This window comes from Malus domestica, chromosome 08 (assembly GCF_042453785.1).
Source record: "Malus domestica chromosome 08, GDT2T_hap1".
NCBI lineage: Eukaryota > Viridiplantae > Streptophyta > Magnoliopsida > Rosales > Rosaceae > Malus > Malus domestica.
Genome location: NC_091668.1, coordinates 23,407,073 through 23,422,609, shown reverse-complemented (window position 1 = coordinate 23,422,609; position 15,537 = coordinate 23,407,073). Strand labels below are relative to the sequence as shown.

The 15,537-nt window shown below is 39.9% G+C and overlaps 1 protein-coding gene and 1 pseudogene across 1 annotated transcript; both read left to right on the top strand.

Moving 5' to 3' along the window:
- The first annotated feature begins 2,728 nt into the window (after positions 1 to 2,728).
- Positions 2,729 to 3,523, top strand: LOC103436473 (aspartic proteinase CDR1-like). The gene has a single exon (XM_008374902.1). The coding sequence runs from the start codon at positions 2,729 to 2,731 to the stop codon at positions 3,521 to 3,523; it is 795 nt and encodes a 264-aa protein (XP_008373124.1).
- Positions 3,524 to 5,114: 1,591 nt separating this feature from the next.
- On the top strand, positions 5,115 to 5,209 carry LOC114826684 (U6 spliceosomal RNA; annotated as a pseudogene).
- Positions 5,210 to 15,537: the final 10,328 nt, after the last annotated feature.

Genomic DNA, 15,537 nt, shown 5'->3' with positions numbered 1-15,537 from the left:
GCATTTCTTTATATCGACTCAACTGTAACTTCACCGGACTCATTTTGTGGTAACAGATTGATGTTCTAGGGTTAGCTAATTCATCTGTCACCATTTTGCTTCGCGTTCGAATCTGATCCAACTGTGTTAGTTAATTGGGTGAACAAGTTAATTGATGTCTGCTTTTGTAAGAAGCACGTTGAGACTTACTTGGAAGTGCTTTCTAAAGAAGCACATTTTCAAGTTATTCTGCCAGTTGTAGGAAAAGAAATGTTTCTAATTGTGAGAAAACGCTGTTGGCAGAGCAATATGAGAAACATTATGCTTGAGTACAATGCCAAAAAAATTGCAACGTAATAGAGACCAAAGCACGCAAAGGCAGCCTGTCGGGTTTTTTGCCCTTTTTGGTTCAAAGTAGGCTGTGGCCGTCTCCACATTTTAATGGATTGTTGGAGACGGTTAAGGCCAAGGATGATCACTGCCTACATGCAAGTTTTAATGTTACTTTACATTACGAGCCTTTTGAGAGGCTTATAAAATTGGTCGTATTTTGTAAAATAAATATAGGTTCTCGAGCGTCTGGTTGCGTTATATGCATTGTGTATCCACTTTGGTTGAATAAATAAACAAAAATTGATAATAAGATAAAATTTCACATTTATACTGTTAAACTGATTTTAATCTTCGAATTCTTCTCTTTAATTTTTTATTGGTGCGTGTCAATGCTGCCTGAATTTATAATATGATTTCGAGTAATTTACGGTTTCAGACATAATTATAGATATATTTTTCTCGAATTAGGGTTCATAATTCCGTCCCGCACTTGATGGAAACGATTCACGTATATTGGATGACTAGTGAATGCTTATTAATTTTGATAATTGTTTATTTTGGATGATTGATCTTAGAGGTCCTAATTACGAATGCTAGGTTGGGTAAGTCTGAACCAATGAGAAACATATATAATTAGCATATTCATTATGAATACTAAAGTTCACACATGGCTAGGTTCTCTCAATACTTGTCCCACAAGTAAATTATACACATTAATACTAAAAATACAACATTTTTGATGGGAGAAAAAGTTAGGCTCACACCTACCTAGAGGAATAGGATGCCTTGTGAAGCCTCAAATTTTGATAATAATCCAACAAATTAAAAGAGATGAGAAGATAAGGGCCCTGAAATGTTTATTAAACATTGTTGGTTAGCTAGATATAGATATGAAAATGATAAATGAAACCGTGTTAGTAGATATTTCAACAATTAAATCTTTTGTTTGGTGAATACATTTAAGGTTAATTGCAAGTGTGAAACGATGTAAAACATGCATTGATGACACAATGAAATGTAAGTGACCGTATTCTTAGACGGATGCATCATGCAATTGCAAGAAACGACTATATATACACATACATACATATATAAATATATATATGACACACATACATGCTCCACACTGTCCTTCACTATCATCACACAACTTCAAACATCGATGGAATCAGTTGATTCCAAAGCTTAAGGAATGATGTCTAGCAAAGCATTTATTTTCTTCCTTGTCGTTGCTATGGTTGCAGGCACAGCCTTTACTTTCACACTGAAAATGAAGCCCATTCCCTTCCCCCAAAACCACACCCTTGTCCAAGAAAAAAAAAGTCGAGGTTTCCAAATCTCGCGCAGCGGCTATGTCCTCCTCCCTCCGCCAAAGCACAACTGTGGGATAACGGCCCCCGTGAAGCGTTCATTCAGTGGCTTCTTCTACGTGGAGCTCTGGATCGGACGCCCCCAGTTAACTCCAACCTGGCCATTGACACAAGGAGCGACCTCACTTGGGTGTAGGGATGGGCAACGGTTATGGTGGGCGGGTAACCGCGGTTATTTATTCATAACCGTTTATTCTCATAGCCGTATAACTGTTTACCCGTTAGGTAATTGTCTAAACGGTTATACCCATACCCATACCCATAACCGTTTATAAACGGTTAATCATACCCATAACCGTGTACCCATTTAACCGTAACCGTTTAGTATCCGTTTATCCATTTATCATTTTTAAACCCGTTTATCCTTTCTTTTTTACCATTTACTCATTTTTCACCCGTCTTTGTGTTTTTTTAACAACTTGAAAATTAAAAAAGAAAAATTTGTCATAATTTTGTTTTTCTACCAATTAAACACCGTTATAGGTACATTCATCATACATTTCTGCATTTTAATTTTTTAAGTCCGTATATCATTCTAATAATTGAAATAATGGTTTACAGACAATATTTTAAACTATTAGTAATGAAGGTAATATAAAATTTGCCAAATATTCTTGAGTTACGAAAACTGTTAAAAGACAGTATTTTTGGGTTATTTGACTCGGAATGTAAAATATTAACATAATATATATAATAGACCATGAAATTTAAAGTGGTTAAGAAAAACTATATTATATTATAGAAATCATGCACTATGGTCAATAACATTGATCTAAATTTTGTCCGATAAGGAACTTGGTTTGTGTTAATTTTACATATATAAAATAAATAGGTAAATGGTTACTCGTTTATAACCGCGGTTAATATCCATAACCGTCTATTTAAATTTCGTGGATAAACGATTATTATTATAACCGTTTATTTATCTAAACGGTTACCCACGGTATCCTTGAAATTTAAATGGGCTGCAATGCGCAGATTGCACCAAGTGCTTCCCCGTAGCTCTGCCAAATTTTGATGGGAAGAAATCGGCTACCTACAGAGCCATGTCTCCTCGTCATCCGCTCTGTCCCGATCCTCCTCCTTTGGGTCGTAACGACACCTGTTCGTACGAGGTTAGCTACTACGGTGAACACATTGAGAAAGGGCAGAGCAGCAGCGGCCGTTTTGGATGGGACGTATTCACCTTCAAATCTGAAATTCGTGGGCAACAGAAGCAGCAACAACTAGTCACGAACGTTGCGTTTGGCTGCGGGATAGTGAACCATATTGATACGGGGCCTCAAGGTCCAGAAGGGAACCCGATCGCAGGGCTTCTAGGCCTAGCCTACACGGCACCTAGTAACTTCTTGAAGCCTGTTATGGATGTTGAATCAGCAAATGGAACACTGATACACTTTGGTAAAGCTGCACAAATTTCGGGTCCTAACGTGCAGACTACACCAATTTTGGGGCAGGGCGGATATTATGTGCAGTTGAAGGGTATCCGTTTCAATGGGAGACTGGTCCCAATAGATCCAAAGTTGTTCATGGAGCCTGTAAGTGAGACAGTTATTGATTCAGGAACACAACATAGCTTCATCACCGCCAAAGCCTATGTCGTCCTCAAACGAGCTGTGATAAGTCACTTTCAAGACGCCTACGGATGGAACCCTTTAAACAACACCAGGAAACATGCAGATTATGACTTGTGCTACGAGATACACAGAGGAGGAAGGTATAAATTTCCAAAACTCACACTGCATTTCGAAAATGCATATATGGATTTGGATAGGCAAAAGCACATTCAGAGAGTATATCCAAGAAAATCAATTCTGCATGACGATTCTTCCTCTGGATGAACATCTGCAGCTAAACGTACTCGGAGCTTATCAACAAGCAAATCACAGGTTCTTGTTTGATGTGGCTGATTTGAAATTATCCTTTACTGCTGAAAGTTGTTGATCACTAATAGTAGTATTAGTATTGCAAAAAAAAAGGTTTAAGTGATCATCGATAACATATAATAACACCTTTAATTTCCTTTCCAGCTTGTTAAATTCCATAGTTTCTTTGTTGGCAAATTAAACTTCATGGTAAATTGAGTAATGCGGAGAGCAGGGCTCCCTGAATATTTGCAATCTCGTCATTTGATCACCTGAACAAACTAATAGTTTGTATCGATGCATTACCGCTGAGGAGATTAATGGGTATTGGTGGTGTCTCAATCTCTTTTGGACAATCAGAAAGTAGGAATGCGTTTGTTGATGGTCTTTATCTGTCAAGAAATAATCATCGCGGCGGTTAAAAACTGTCAACAATCGCATTCCCAACACTTTGTAACAAAGGTTACAAGCTGCCACTCTATCTAGCCTGATTCAAATCACAATAAGATTCACATTATAACAAAACAGTTCAGAATTCACACCCGCTAGTTTTCAAGCCTACAATGTACCGAACCCAGATCGATCTTTATGATAGATTCGATATCATATTTGGTATGAAAACAAACTTACATCTACGGAAAACCAACCGTCTTCAAAGAAAGAAACCAAACTAAAGAAACCAACCGTCTTACAAGTAATGTGACGAAAAGAAGGAGAAACAATTCTAATGCCTAGAAATTGATTCTAATGCCTAAACCCTGATAGAAGCAATGTGAACAGCCACAAATCTGTCACTTGTCAGCGCACCCATTATTCAATATGGAAATCTAAGAGAACCTCATTAGAGTAATCCATCTGATTTTTCCTCATCTTAGAATATTATGGCATTCTGTTAACCTAATCCCAAATTAAAACCCTTCAACTTAAATGCCCGAGATTCAAAATGAATCAATGACTCCGAAGAACATTACGTCGGCAAACATGCTCTTCTACAATTGAAGAAACCAGCCAAGAATTCATCCCATTTCAAGTCTACTGAGATAAAAAGGAACTCACTACAGAACAAGCAATGTAAATATGAGATTCAAAGTGCAGAGAAAATAGGTAAAAACTATTGAAAAGTAGAGAGAGAGAGAGTTAGAGAGAGAGTAGAGTAGAGAGAAAAAGGAGCACCTTGAAGCAGATCGACCTCATGCCTTCCATGCATCTCACATACTAATATATACTATAGCACGTGTCGAAATTAAGTGGGAACACCTGAAAGTGTAACCAAGTCCTCACGTGTGTAATGTTTGGTTCATCTTAGAAGATAGTTATCTATATACCATATAAGCTCACTGGACTAGAACTGATATACCAAGTACGATTACAGGTACAAGATGTCCAAGAGATAAATACAATCTTTTCTCATCAGAAAATACTGCACCTTTCCATGTCCGTACCTAGTCTGCACTATCTCATTAGGCAGGTGAAAACTAGCAGCAAGAGCACGGCTTATTTGTACGCTGTTTGTAAATTGTCTAGCCCGTGGAGCGGTGTAATATATCCCAAACAGCTTTAAAATTTCGTCCCTTCGTCGGCATCTGATAAAATTGAACTCGTGCAAAGAAGATTAGCGTGACCTTTGCAAAAGGACAACAGCATAAATCGAGAAACGTTTTTGGGGAGAAAAAATTCTGTTGCCGGGCCTGAACCCGGTATTTCGAGATAAATCGAGAAATGTTAATAGTCTTGTATTTTAACTATTCTTATTATTATTAAATGAATATGTTTCACACATAATAAATAACATAAATATGTAGTGTGAAACAAATGCATGAATTTTTTTACTGAAAATGAGAGTTTCCCCTTAAAACTTATTTTCTCTCACTTAAAACCCATCCTCTTTATTTTTTCAGACTTAAACCCCATTTACTAGAGTCAAACTAAGCAAATCTCCTTAACAAGCTTGGTATGTTAGTTTTTATAATTCTTGTGTTCCTAAAATACCCTCTTAGAGTGTAACGTGGGTTAGGTTTGACTTATAATTAATAATAAAATTTTCATTTTATTGTTTTCAATGCAATTAAATGTTGTTTGTACCATACTTGACCAATCTCAAAACTACTGAGCACCGGTCAACGTTATACCGTCAAGGATCCAGAAGAGTTTCCCTCTAACCAGGAGGCCAATCACAGCGCGACATGTGTCGACATTAGAAGCCAATCGTAGCGCGACACGTGTCAACATTAGAAGTCAATCACAACACGACACGTGTCAATGTCAAAACAAAGCTAGAAACTCTCTTCTATAAAAGGAGATCATTTTCCCACAATATTTCCGAATGTCATTTGTACTAAATCATTTACCAGTACTCACTAAAGGAGAGCTTGAACCTATGTACTTGTGTAAACCCTTTACAATTAATGAGAACTCCTCTACTCTGTGGACGTAGTCAATCTGGGTGAACCATGTACATCTTGTGTTTGCTTCCTTGTCTCTATTCATTTACATACTTATCCACGCTAGTGACCGGAGTAATCTAGCGAAGGTCACAAACTTAACACTTTCTGTTGTACCAAAGTCCTCACTGATTTTGTGCATCAGCATTTGGCGCTGTCTATGGGAACGACACTTATTCCCACTCTCTTCAGCTTTGTTAAGTTGGTTTCCACCATTCGTACACTCTCTTTTGACCAGACATCCCTCTCTAACATGGGGAGCGAAGGAAGCCACATCACGCAGAATAACACCCGTCTTGCACTTGGTGCGAGGCAATGAAAGAAGGAAGGAAATAGGGTTGCTCTTCAAGCTAAAGTTGATGAGCTAGAAGCTCAGAACAACAAGATAGCAATAAAGAATGAGGTCCTCCAAGAGCAGTATGAGAAGCTTTTTGAGACGCTCCACGAAATTAGGCGTACTCAAACACGCGAGCTTGTTACCCTTGTGGACATCAACCATCATCTGGGTGCCCCCCAACACGGAGGGTCACCTTCCTTCGACATGGGTATCCCTGATGAGGAGCGAGCTAATCATCAAAAACATTGATTAACATGAGACTTCTCTTAACCCAGCTGCTTCGACCCAAAGCAGGAAAAGTGGAGGAAGACACTTCCTTACAGAAGGAGTAGAAGGATCGAAAGCCGTTTTTCGCAATTGTCGAGATTTCCTAAAGCAACGTCGAGATAGTCCCATCCATGTAAGCTCGAAGATCAATGACCCAAGGGTCTCTGAAAGACTCGGTCCCCTCCTATGTCCCAGGCCAGCTACCAATTTGAGGAAGGGGTAACAAGTCCTAGAGAAACACAAAGGTATAGGGGACTTAGAGATGTTCCGAGTACTTCCAAGAGAAGATGGAGATTTACGAAAGAAAGCTCCAGTGGTACATGACTCCACTCAGGACCCTCTTATCCTACAGCTTCTTAAGGAAGTAAACAAGTTGAAGGCCGAATGACAAGCTGAGATACCTGATTGGAACCAACCTAGGCCTGGCCTTCTTACAAGAAGGATCCTCGACACCTCCCTCAAAGCAAAGACAAAGCAGAAGCTTGGCTTGCAACTCTATATTAGAAAGGAGGACTCGATTGAACACCTTAACCTCTTTGAGTCCACCATGGCATACCGGATACACACTGACAAAGAGCGATGTCTTCTCTTCCCCTCTACCCTCTTTGGTGGAGCTCTAAACTGGTATTGCCGTCTTCCACCTGAGACGGTAAACTCATTTGAGGAATTGAGGAAATTGTTTGTTTCTCAACACATTTTCCAGACCGATCGCTTGCACTTTACGGATGACTTGTACACTATTCGCAGAAGCTAGACGAGTCATTACGTAAGTATACTGGCCACTTCAGCCATGAGTATTCCCTTGTGCCGAGGCAGACGACAAGACTGCCCTCAAAGCCTTCACGGCAGGGCTACATGACTGTTTTTTTAAGTACATGATCAATGCCAACACTTGGAAGACATACTTTAAGGTGATGGCCTAGGCTTATAACCATGCCTCCGCCGAGGCAATGACATACCAAGGGAAACCCCCCACAGTCACCCTTTATCAGCAAGTAGGGAGTGGAAGCCAGATCCAACCAAATGAGAAGACTTCGACCTTCCAAAGGGCAGTAGTGCCTCCCTTTGCCTTACTTAATATTTCGCCAAGTCAATAGACATATCAATCTCAGGGCAAAAGGAAAGATTTCCATCATCACCAGTCTCATTTTAGTAAAAGAAGTAAGGGATACTATCGCGATAACCAAGGGTATCGTCACGATAATGCCCGCCCCCAGGCAGTCAAAACAATAGGCCAAACATGTGTCAGGACATGCCCTACCCCGAGGTATGAGACATACACACATTTGCACACCACATGCATGACCATTTACCCCAGGATAACACACCTGATACCAAAGCCAATGCCAAGGCAGTCGGGTTACAAGCCCACGAAGAACACGGGCACGTTTTGCTCTTACCACGAGCATAACGGCCATGACGGCGAGAAGTGTATCACCCATCGTGATCATATTGAAGCTTTGGCACGTGAAGGAAAAATTGATCAATTCCTCATTCACCCTCCAAGGGGTAACCGTAACCAACGCCAGGTGAATGTGATATATTCCATAAGTGGTGGCACACCCATATTTAAATCTTCCAACAGGGCCATGAAAAATAGTGAACGAGCTTTAAGGTCTGGCCACCAAGTGTTTCACGTGGAAGACATCAGAGGAGGCAAATATCAAAAGCTTAACTGGGATCTAATATGTTTCTACCCTGAGGAAGAAAGAGGTATCATTTACCCTCATAATGACCCACTGATCGTGGAAGCTCATATAGCCAACTTTGAAGTACGACGAATCCTGGTAGACACGAGGGCTTTGGTCAATATCATGTTTGTTGAAGCTTTCAAGGCATTTAATGTAGTTGAACACTTGCTCGATCGCTCGATTTCTCCTCTGATAAGCTTTTCCGATGATATCGTGCACCCTTTGGGGAGCATACACTTACCTTTCACCATTGGTACAGGCCCTTACACAGCTACCATTACTACTAACTTCCTGGTGGTTGATTGCCCAACGACATACAATGTCATCCTGGGACGCACATGCATCAATGATCTCAAGGCCATGGTATCCACACATATGTTGTTGATGAAATTTCCAACCCCCTATGGCAATGGTTACATCAGAGGAGATCAACTTAGTGCACGATCATGTTACAACACTTCGGTCAAGCAACAACACCTGCTTGTGCCCAAGGAAACCCTTTCTATACATGACCATGTCATAAAGACCAGCCCAGACGAAGCCAACTTGGATCTTCACGGTGGCAACAGTCAACCCGACGATCTTCGAGATGACTCTTTCACCCAGCAGCACAACCCACTGAAGAGTTGGAGAAGGTCTCTATTTCAAAAGATTATTCGGATCGCATGGTTAAGATTGGCACCACCTTGTCACCGCCCATTCGGTTGTCATTGATCTTTTTTTTGCAACAGAACACTGACGTCTTTGCCCGGTCATACGAGGACATGCCAGACATCTTTCTCGATATAATCTGTCATCGCTTAAGTATTGACCCCAAGACCAAGCCAGTGAGACAGAAGCGAATATCTTATGACGCTCAACGGTACGAGGCAATGAAGGCAGAAGTTGAAAAACTTAAAGGCATAGGCTTCGTCCGCGAAGTCAATTATCCAACGTGGGTAGCAAATGTTGTCCTTGTTAAGAAGAATCTGACCAAGGAAAGTCTCATGCCCTAAAAAGTCTTGTGGAGAATGTGTGTCGATTACACCGACCTAAACAAAGGATGCCCGAAGGATATCTTTCATCTTCATCTTATAGACAGACTTATAGACTCTACGACAGGGTGTGAACTTCTGAGCTTCATGGATGCTTACTCAGGATACAACCAAATCCTCATAAACCTTCTGGACTAAGAACACACAGCCTTCACTACTGATAGGGGACTATATTGCTATAAAGTCATGCCTTTCGACCTAAAGAATGCATGAGCGACTTATTAGAGACTGGTCAATTCATTGTTCACCGAACAGATTGGGGAGAGCGTGGAAGTTTACGTTGATGATATGCTAGTCAAGAGCAAACATGCTGACCAACACATCACCCACCTATCTGAAACTTTCACTATTCTGAAAAGGTATCGAATGAGGTTGAACCCCAACAAATGTGCCTTCGACGTAGGCTCTGGCAAATTCTTAGGCTTCATGATAAGCCAACGAGGCATTGAGGCTAATCCCGAGAAGATCAAAGCAATCATCGACATGAAGGAACCAGTAACTTCAAAAGACATCCAGAGCCTTACTGGCAAGGTGGCAGCCTTAACTAGGTTCATCTCTAAGGCCACAGACAGATGTGCTCATTTTTTCAAAGCACTTAAGGCAAGTAAGAAGTACATTACATGGACTGATGAATATGGTGAGGCATTCAAGAACCTCAAAGACTACATGAATAAAGCCCCTCTACTCTCCAAACCTGAGGTTGGTGTCACTCTCATTATCTATATGTCGGTATCGGCTTTAGCAGTAAGTTCCATTCTCATTCGAAAGGATGGTAATGTCGAACGGCTTGTCTACTACGCTAGCAAGGCCTTACAAGATGCGGAGACACGATACTCCAACATTGAGAAATTGGCTCTAGCATTGGTCATGTTAGCTTGAAAACTTTGCCCTTACTTCCAAGCACACTCCATCATCGTGCTTACTAATCATCATCTTCGACAGATACTCCAAAGTCCTGACACTTCGGGGTGAATGATCAAATGGACGATAGCATTGGGTGAGTTTGACATCTCTTACCAACCAAAGCTAGTTGAGAAGGGCCAAGCCGTGGTAGACTTCATCGTCAACTTCACATATCCTGTTGACATTGTTTCTACGCCTAAAGAAGTGGTTTCATTACCCTCGGAAGCTCAGAAAATATAACCAACAGCTCAATCATGGAGTCTATATGTTGATGGCTCGTCCAACCAACAGGGTTGTGGAGCAGGACTAATCCTTACGACCATTGACAAAGTGGTGATGGAGTATGCTCTTCATTTTAAATTCAAGGCGTCGAATAATGAGGCCGAATATGAAGCCCTCCTAGCAGGCTTACGTTTGGCTAAACACATTGGGGTTAAACGAATTGATATCTTCAGTGACTCCCAATTGGTGGTTAACCAGGTCACCAACAACTTTGATGCTAAGGATAGCTCCATGGCAGCATATCTGGCACAAACACAATTGTTGCTCAAGCATTTCCACTACCAGATCACCCAAATTCCTCGAGCGGCAAACAGTCATACAGATGCTTTGGCTCGCCTCGCCTCAGCGGTGGAAGACAAGATTGGGAGAAAAATTCAGGTCGAATTTATGGCAGCACCAAGCACCATGGCTGCGGAAGTGTGCAACTTACAATAGGGCGATAGTTGGATTACCTCAATTTATAGATTCCTTACTCATGGCACCCTTCCAAATGACAAAGTCCAAGCTAAGCTGATTCGATACAAGGTTACCCGTTACTTGATCATTAATGACCAACTCTACAATTGGGGTTTTAACATACCATACCTAAGATGCCTTACGCCCGCATAAGCGGAAATTGTTGAAGGAATATTTTGTGAAAACATGTTCATTTGAGCAACATCTATAAGCATGCAATTAACAATTAAAGGCGGAATCATGCTAGCATGCACTCAAAAACAAAACATCAACCATGAAATTCAAAGCCTAGTAGATTGGTGAACCAAGACTCAACTCAAATCAAAGTGAGTTGAGAAATTTATACCTTTGTAGATTCCTCTTTGCATAAGCAAAGGCTAATCACCCAAAGAGAGGGCCTTCATTCCTTGCTTCTTAAATCCATGGATTTGGATGGAAGAATAGATTCTCCAAGTTCCCAAAATTGAGAACCTCTAAGTTTCCACACCAAGGATGGATTGATGAAGAAATGGTGACCTAGAGCAAGCAAGATTGCTAGTTAATTTCCTCTAGGGTGGCCGGCCTCTTTAGAGAGAAAATAGAGCTTTGTGTTCTCATCTTTTCTCCAAAAGAAACCCCTTAATGAATTTAGGCTATAAAGTCCTTTATATAGTCCCTTCAAATAAGTGACCTAAAGAACCAAAAAGCCATTCTTCTAACATGGCCGGCCACAAGGGTTTTATTGGGCTTTTGGGCCTTTGTGAATTAAGTTGTCATACAACTTAAGTCAATGGGCTTGACGTTCAAAGCCCATTGGGCCTTGAGGCCCAAAACTAACCCGTGGTCTTTTAACGAACTTATTCGTTTGATTAATTAACATATTAATTAATCCTTGCCATAAATAATTAAACCATTTAATTATTCTTACTCATCTCCGTTGTTTCTTCAATCTTTACCTTACACGGTGTACGATCCATTAGGTTCCTTTTAGCGAGGCAGTGGGCGATTAGAACTCTTTCAAACCGATTGTGAATTGAAACTTACTTTCAATTCTCCCTTTAGTGTTTATACACGTTTAGGGCTTCCACAAACCAAGAGTGACACCTAGCAGCATATCATGGTTACCCAAGCTAATCAGAAGAGGTGCAGAACCTATTCAATTTAGGATTACAAATGCAATACGGTTTTTCTCTAATACAATACCCTTGACCACATTGTTTGGTTTGATAGTTTATTCATGTCTACTATCCAATGTGATTCGTTTACTTATATGATTACCTTGAATGTGATTTGGAACGCCTTCCTAAATCTCATTCATACTCTGATCAGAGATTTTCAATCATATCATAGAGTATTCTCCCCCAAAAAGTTTGAAGGTTAGAGATCCCTTGTTGCGCATTCAATTGCCTCCATGGCTAAGTGGCTTAACCCCAACGATGCCGTGGACACCCGCGGATGGGGTGACTTTGACATAATCAAAGATCAAGGACTTAACCACAAGACAACTGTGATGCCTCAGGTCAAAGGACTACTTTGCATTATCCCAACCATGAGTTCTCATGTGACATGAATATGAGAACTCTTCGTTGATCGTGTTCAGTGAACTCATTCTCTATTGAGCACCTACGTACTTGTCTTGATGTCACACACACCAATGACTCGAGACTAGTCACTCTCCCTGAGAGAAGAAACAGCACGTACTTGATGCGTAAAATAAGTTAACACACAAAATTAAACCCTCTTTTTATCAAATGTAGTAAAGTATGTAAGTAGGGATCGTTCTAGGCCGGGGATTAGGAGGGATTGCTAAACACTTGAAAACTGACTTAAAAACATAAAAACAAAATTTAAAACACTAAACTAGACTCAAAGAATGCAAAACTATACTTTAAAATACTTAAACAAACATAAAACTCAAAACAGCAACCTAATGACTCAAAACTGCCTAAAAACCACTTTCTGGGCAGTTTTGAGAACCTAACAAGAACTTGGACGAAGTTGGATGAAAACTTGAATCAAAACACTTAGAAACACAAATCAAAACACTTTCTAACTAATCTAAGACTTCAAAATAAAGGGGGATTTGTTTTGGACGAAAATTGAAAACAAAACAGAAACTTTAAAACAAAACAGATTGTAAAACGTTTTTGGATGAAAAGGATGGATAAAAGGCTAGTTAGGAGGTTCTTCTCCACACATGACACACTTGCAAACAAAATGATTTTCAGTTGTTCTTTCAATAAATTATGAAACTCAACACCCCAAGTTAATTAGATACGCTTAAATTAACCTTCAAGTTCTCCTTAAGTTAATGAATTGGATGGGAAAGTGCATACAACAATTCAAAGCATTCCTCGAAGGTTCCTTACGTGATGAGCACAATAAAGATACAATCAAGAATCATGGAGCACAATGAGAACTATAAGTGTTGACGAGGCATTCGTTACTATGATGAGCATGAAACTAGTGCCAAGAATTCATTCAACGCGATCGTTTTCAAGCGACCTTCACTACTTGTGATTATAAGATTGTAACTATTAGGTGAAACTCCCTCATAATCTAGCATTATATTCATGCATGAAAACTAAGCGTGCACTCTCAATCAACATACACAAATAAGTTATCAATCAAGTAGATGAACGAATTGAATCCGCAACTTATGAAATAACAACTGAATGTAATCAAATCATATTGCAAGCATGTACATGGTTTCGAATCACCCCCCAACTAAGGGGGTTTAGTTCCTCATTCTTGCAATACAAAGATACATAAAATTAGACATTAAAATCAAAGGAAAGAAAACACCTAAAATGCTCCAACTTGGTAGCAAATGCATCCAAGATTCCTCCTTTCCCTTGCTTGCGGCATGAAGCTTGTGGACAGATTTTTGGGTGGATTTATGGTGTAGAATGGATGGGGAATTTTGTGGAAGGGTTTAGGGTGAGAGTGGAAGAGTGTTTGATGGTTGGGGAGTGGTAGAGAACTAGGCAAAGAGGGTGGAAGAAGGTGGAGTGGCTGTTATGTTTTCTAGGCACTAGAATGGTGTTTTTGGGGTGTTTTGCTTCCTAGGGTGTGTATGGACGAATTTCTGTGATAAAATGATGAATATGGGGGATTGTTCTTTGGCCAAGGGGTGTAAACATGTATTTATAGGCCCCAAAAACCTTAGAAAATCAGGTTAGGTTAAGGATGAAATGCATGGTAATTTGTGTGTGTGGTGTGCAATGGTCCAAGGGTGAAAATGAAGTGATGATGCAAAGTGTGAAGGGTAAAATGGAGTGGTCTTGAAGCTAGGGAGCATGAATGATTGTGTACATTGCATAGAGATGGAAATGGAGGTGAAAATGTGTCAATAAATGGGTCAAAGGTGCAGCAACATGTGGTACACAAGGCATGGGATTCCAAATGTGAATGATGGAGCATCAATTGGTGCATGTAATTGATGTAAATGTTGTCTAAAATCTAATAAGTGAAGGGAACAAGAGGTATCAAGCAATTGAGTGTAATAATTAAATGAATTGAAGCATGAAATTAGAAATTATGTAGGGGACAAGAGTGATCAAGCATGGCATGGAATCCAAAGGGAATTCTATGTGGTTTGCATGGCAAGGAATGCAAGTTGGGGTGACAGATTTTTGGGCTATTTTCTTCATCTTTTGGACCATAATTCTTCATATTCTTGGCCTCTTTAGTTCTCAAATTCGTCCATCCACTTGGCCCATGCATTTGCTATCCATTCCAAGCCCGAAACATGCTCCAAAGGCCTCCAAAATGCATCTTCTTGCATACTTTGTACTTAGAGTCTGAAAACACACGAAAATGACTTTAAACATTAAAATAACTAAGGAAACACGACATAAATGCACAAGAACAAGCCAACTAAGTCGCATAAATATGCTCCTATCAAATTCCCCCACACTTAGCTTTTGCTAGTCCTCGAGCAAAACAAAGAGATAAAACGAAACAAAACAAATAAAACACAACCTAAACCTTCCAACATTTGCCTCAGGGATTTCCAATGCACATGACATGTTAAAAATCATTATCCCCACAGATTTGAGTCATCTTTACACTTAAGCACATACTTAATCATAGTCACCACTTACTAGTTCACAATTAATCAATTAAAACAATGTTTTTGATGTAGTAACATGCCTTAGAGAAATCACTCAATTCCTTACAAGATATGAACTCAATTTTCACTCAGATTTTCTAACTACACACCCTATACTAGTTATATGTGAGAAGATTGATGTAGATATGAAAACGAACGCTCACATATATGTATCACAAAGAAAGCAATTTCTGGAGTTAATAAGCATGTTTAGATATGATCTCATGAATGGAATGCTACTACTTAGATGCGAGAACCAGTGACACCATATGCTCATACCAAATTCAAACTCCACATATTGAAACGCATGACACTCAAGATGAAGTTAAGGGTTGTAACGGGGCTTGGGGTGATGGCTAACAAATGAAGGATAAGGATAACAATCGTTCTTAAAGCAATAGCAAGTAAAGTAATGAAATTGAAACTTAGAATTCACTTAGATTGCAGAAATCAGCTTTTAGACACGAAGGGAAAATTCAAGCAATA

Bases quoted from the DNA above. Each gene is read 5' to 3' on its own strand.
- LOC103436473 (XM_008374902.1), top strand. From the start codon at position 2,729: ATGTCTCCTCGTCATCCGCTCTGTCCCGATCCTCCTCCTTTGGGTCGT.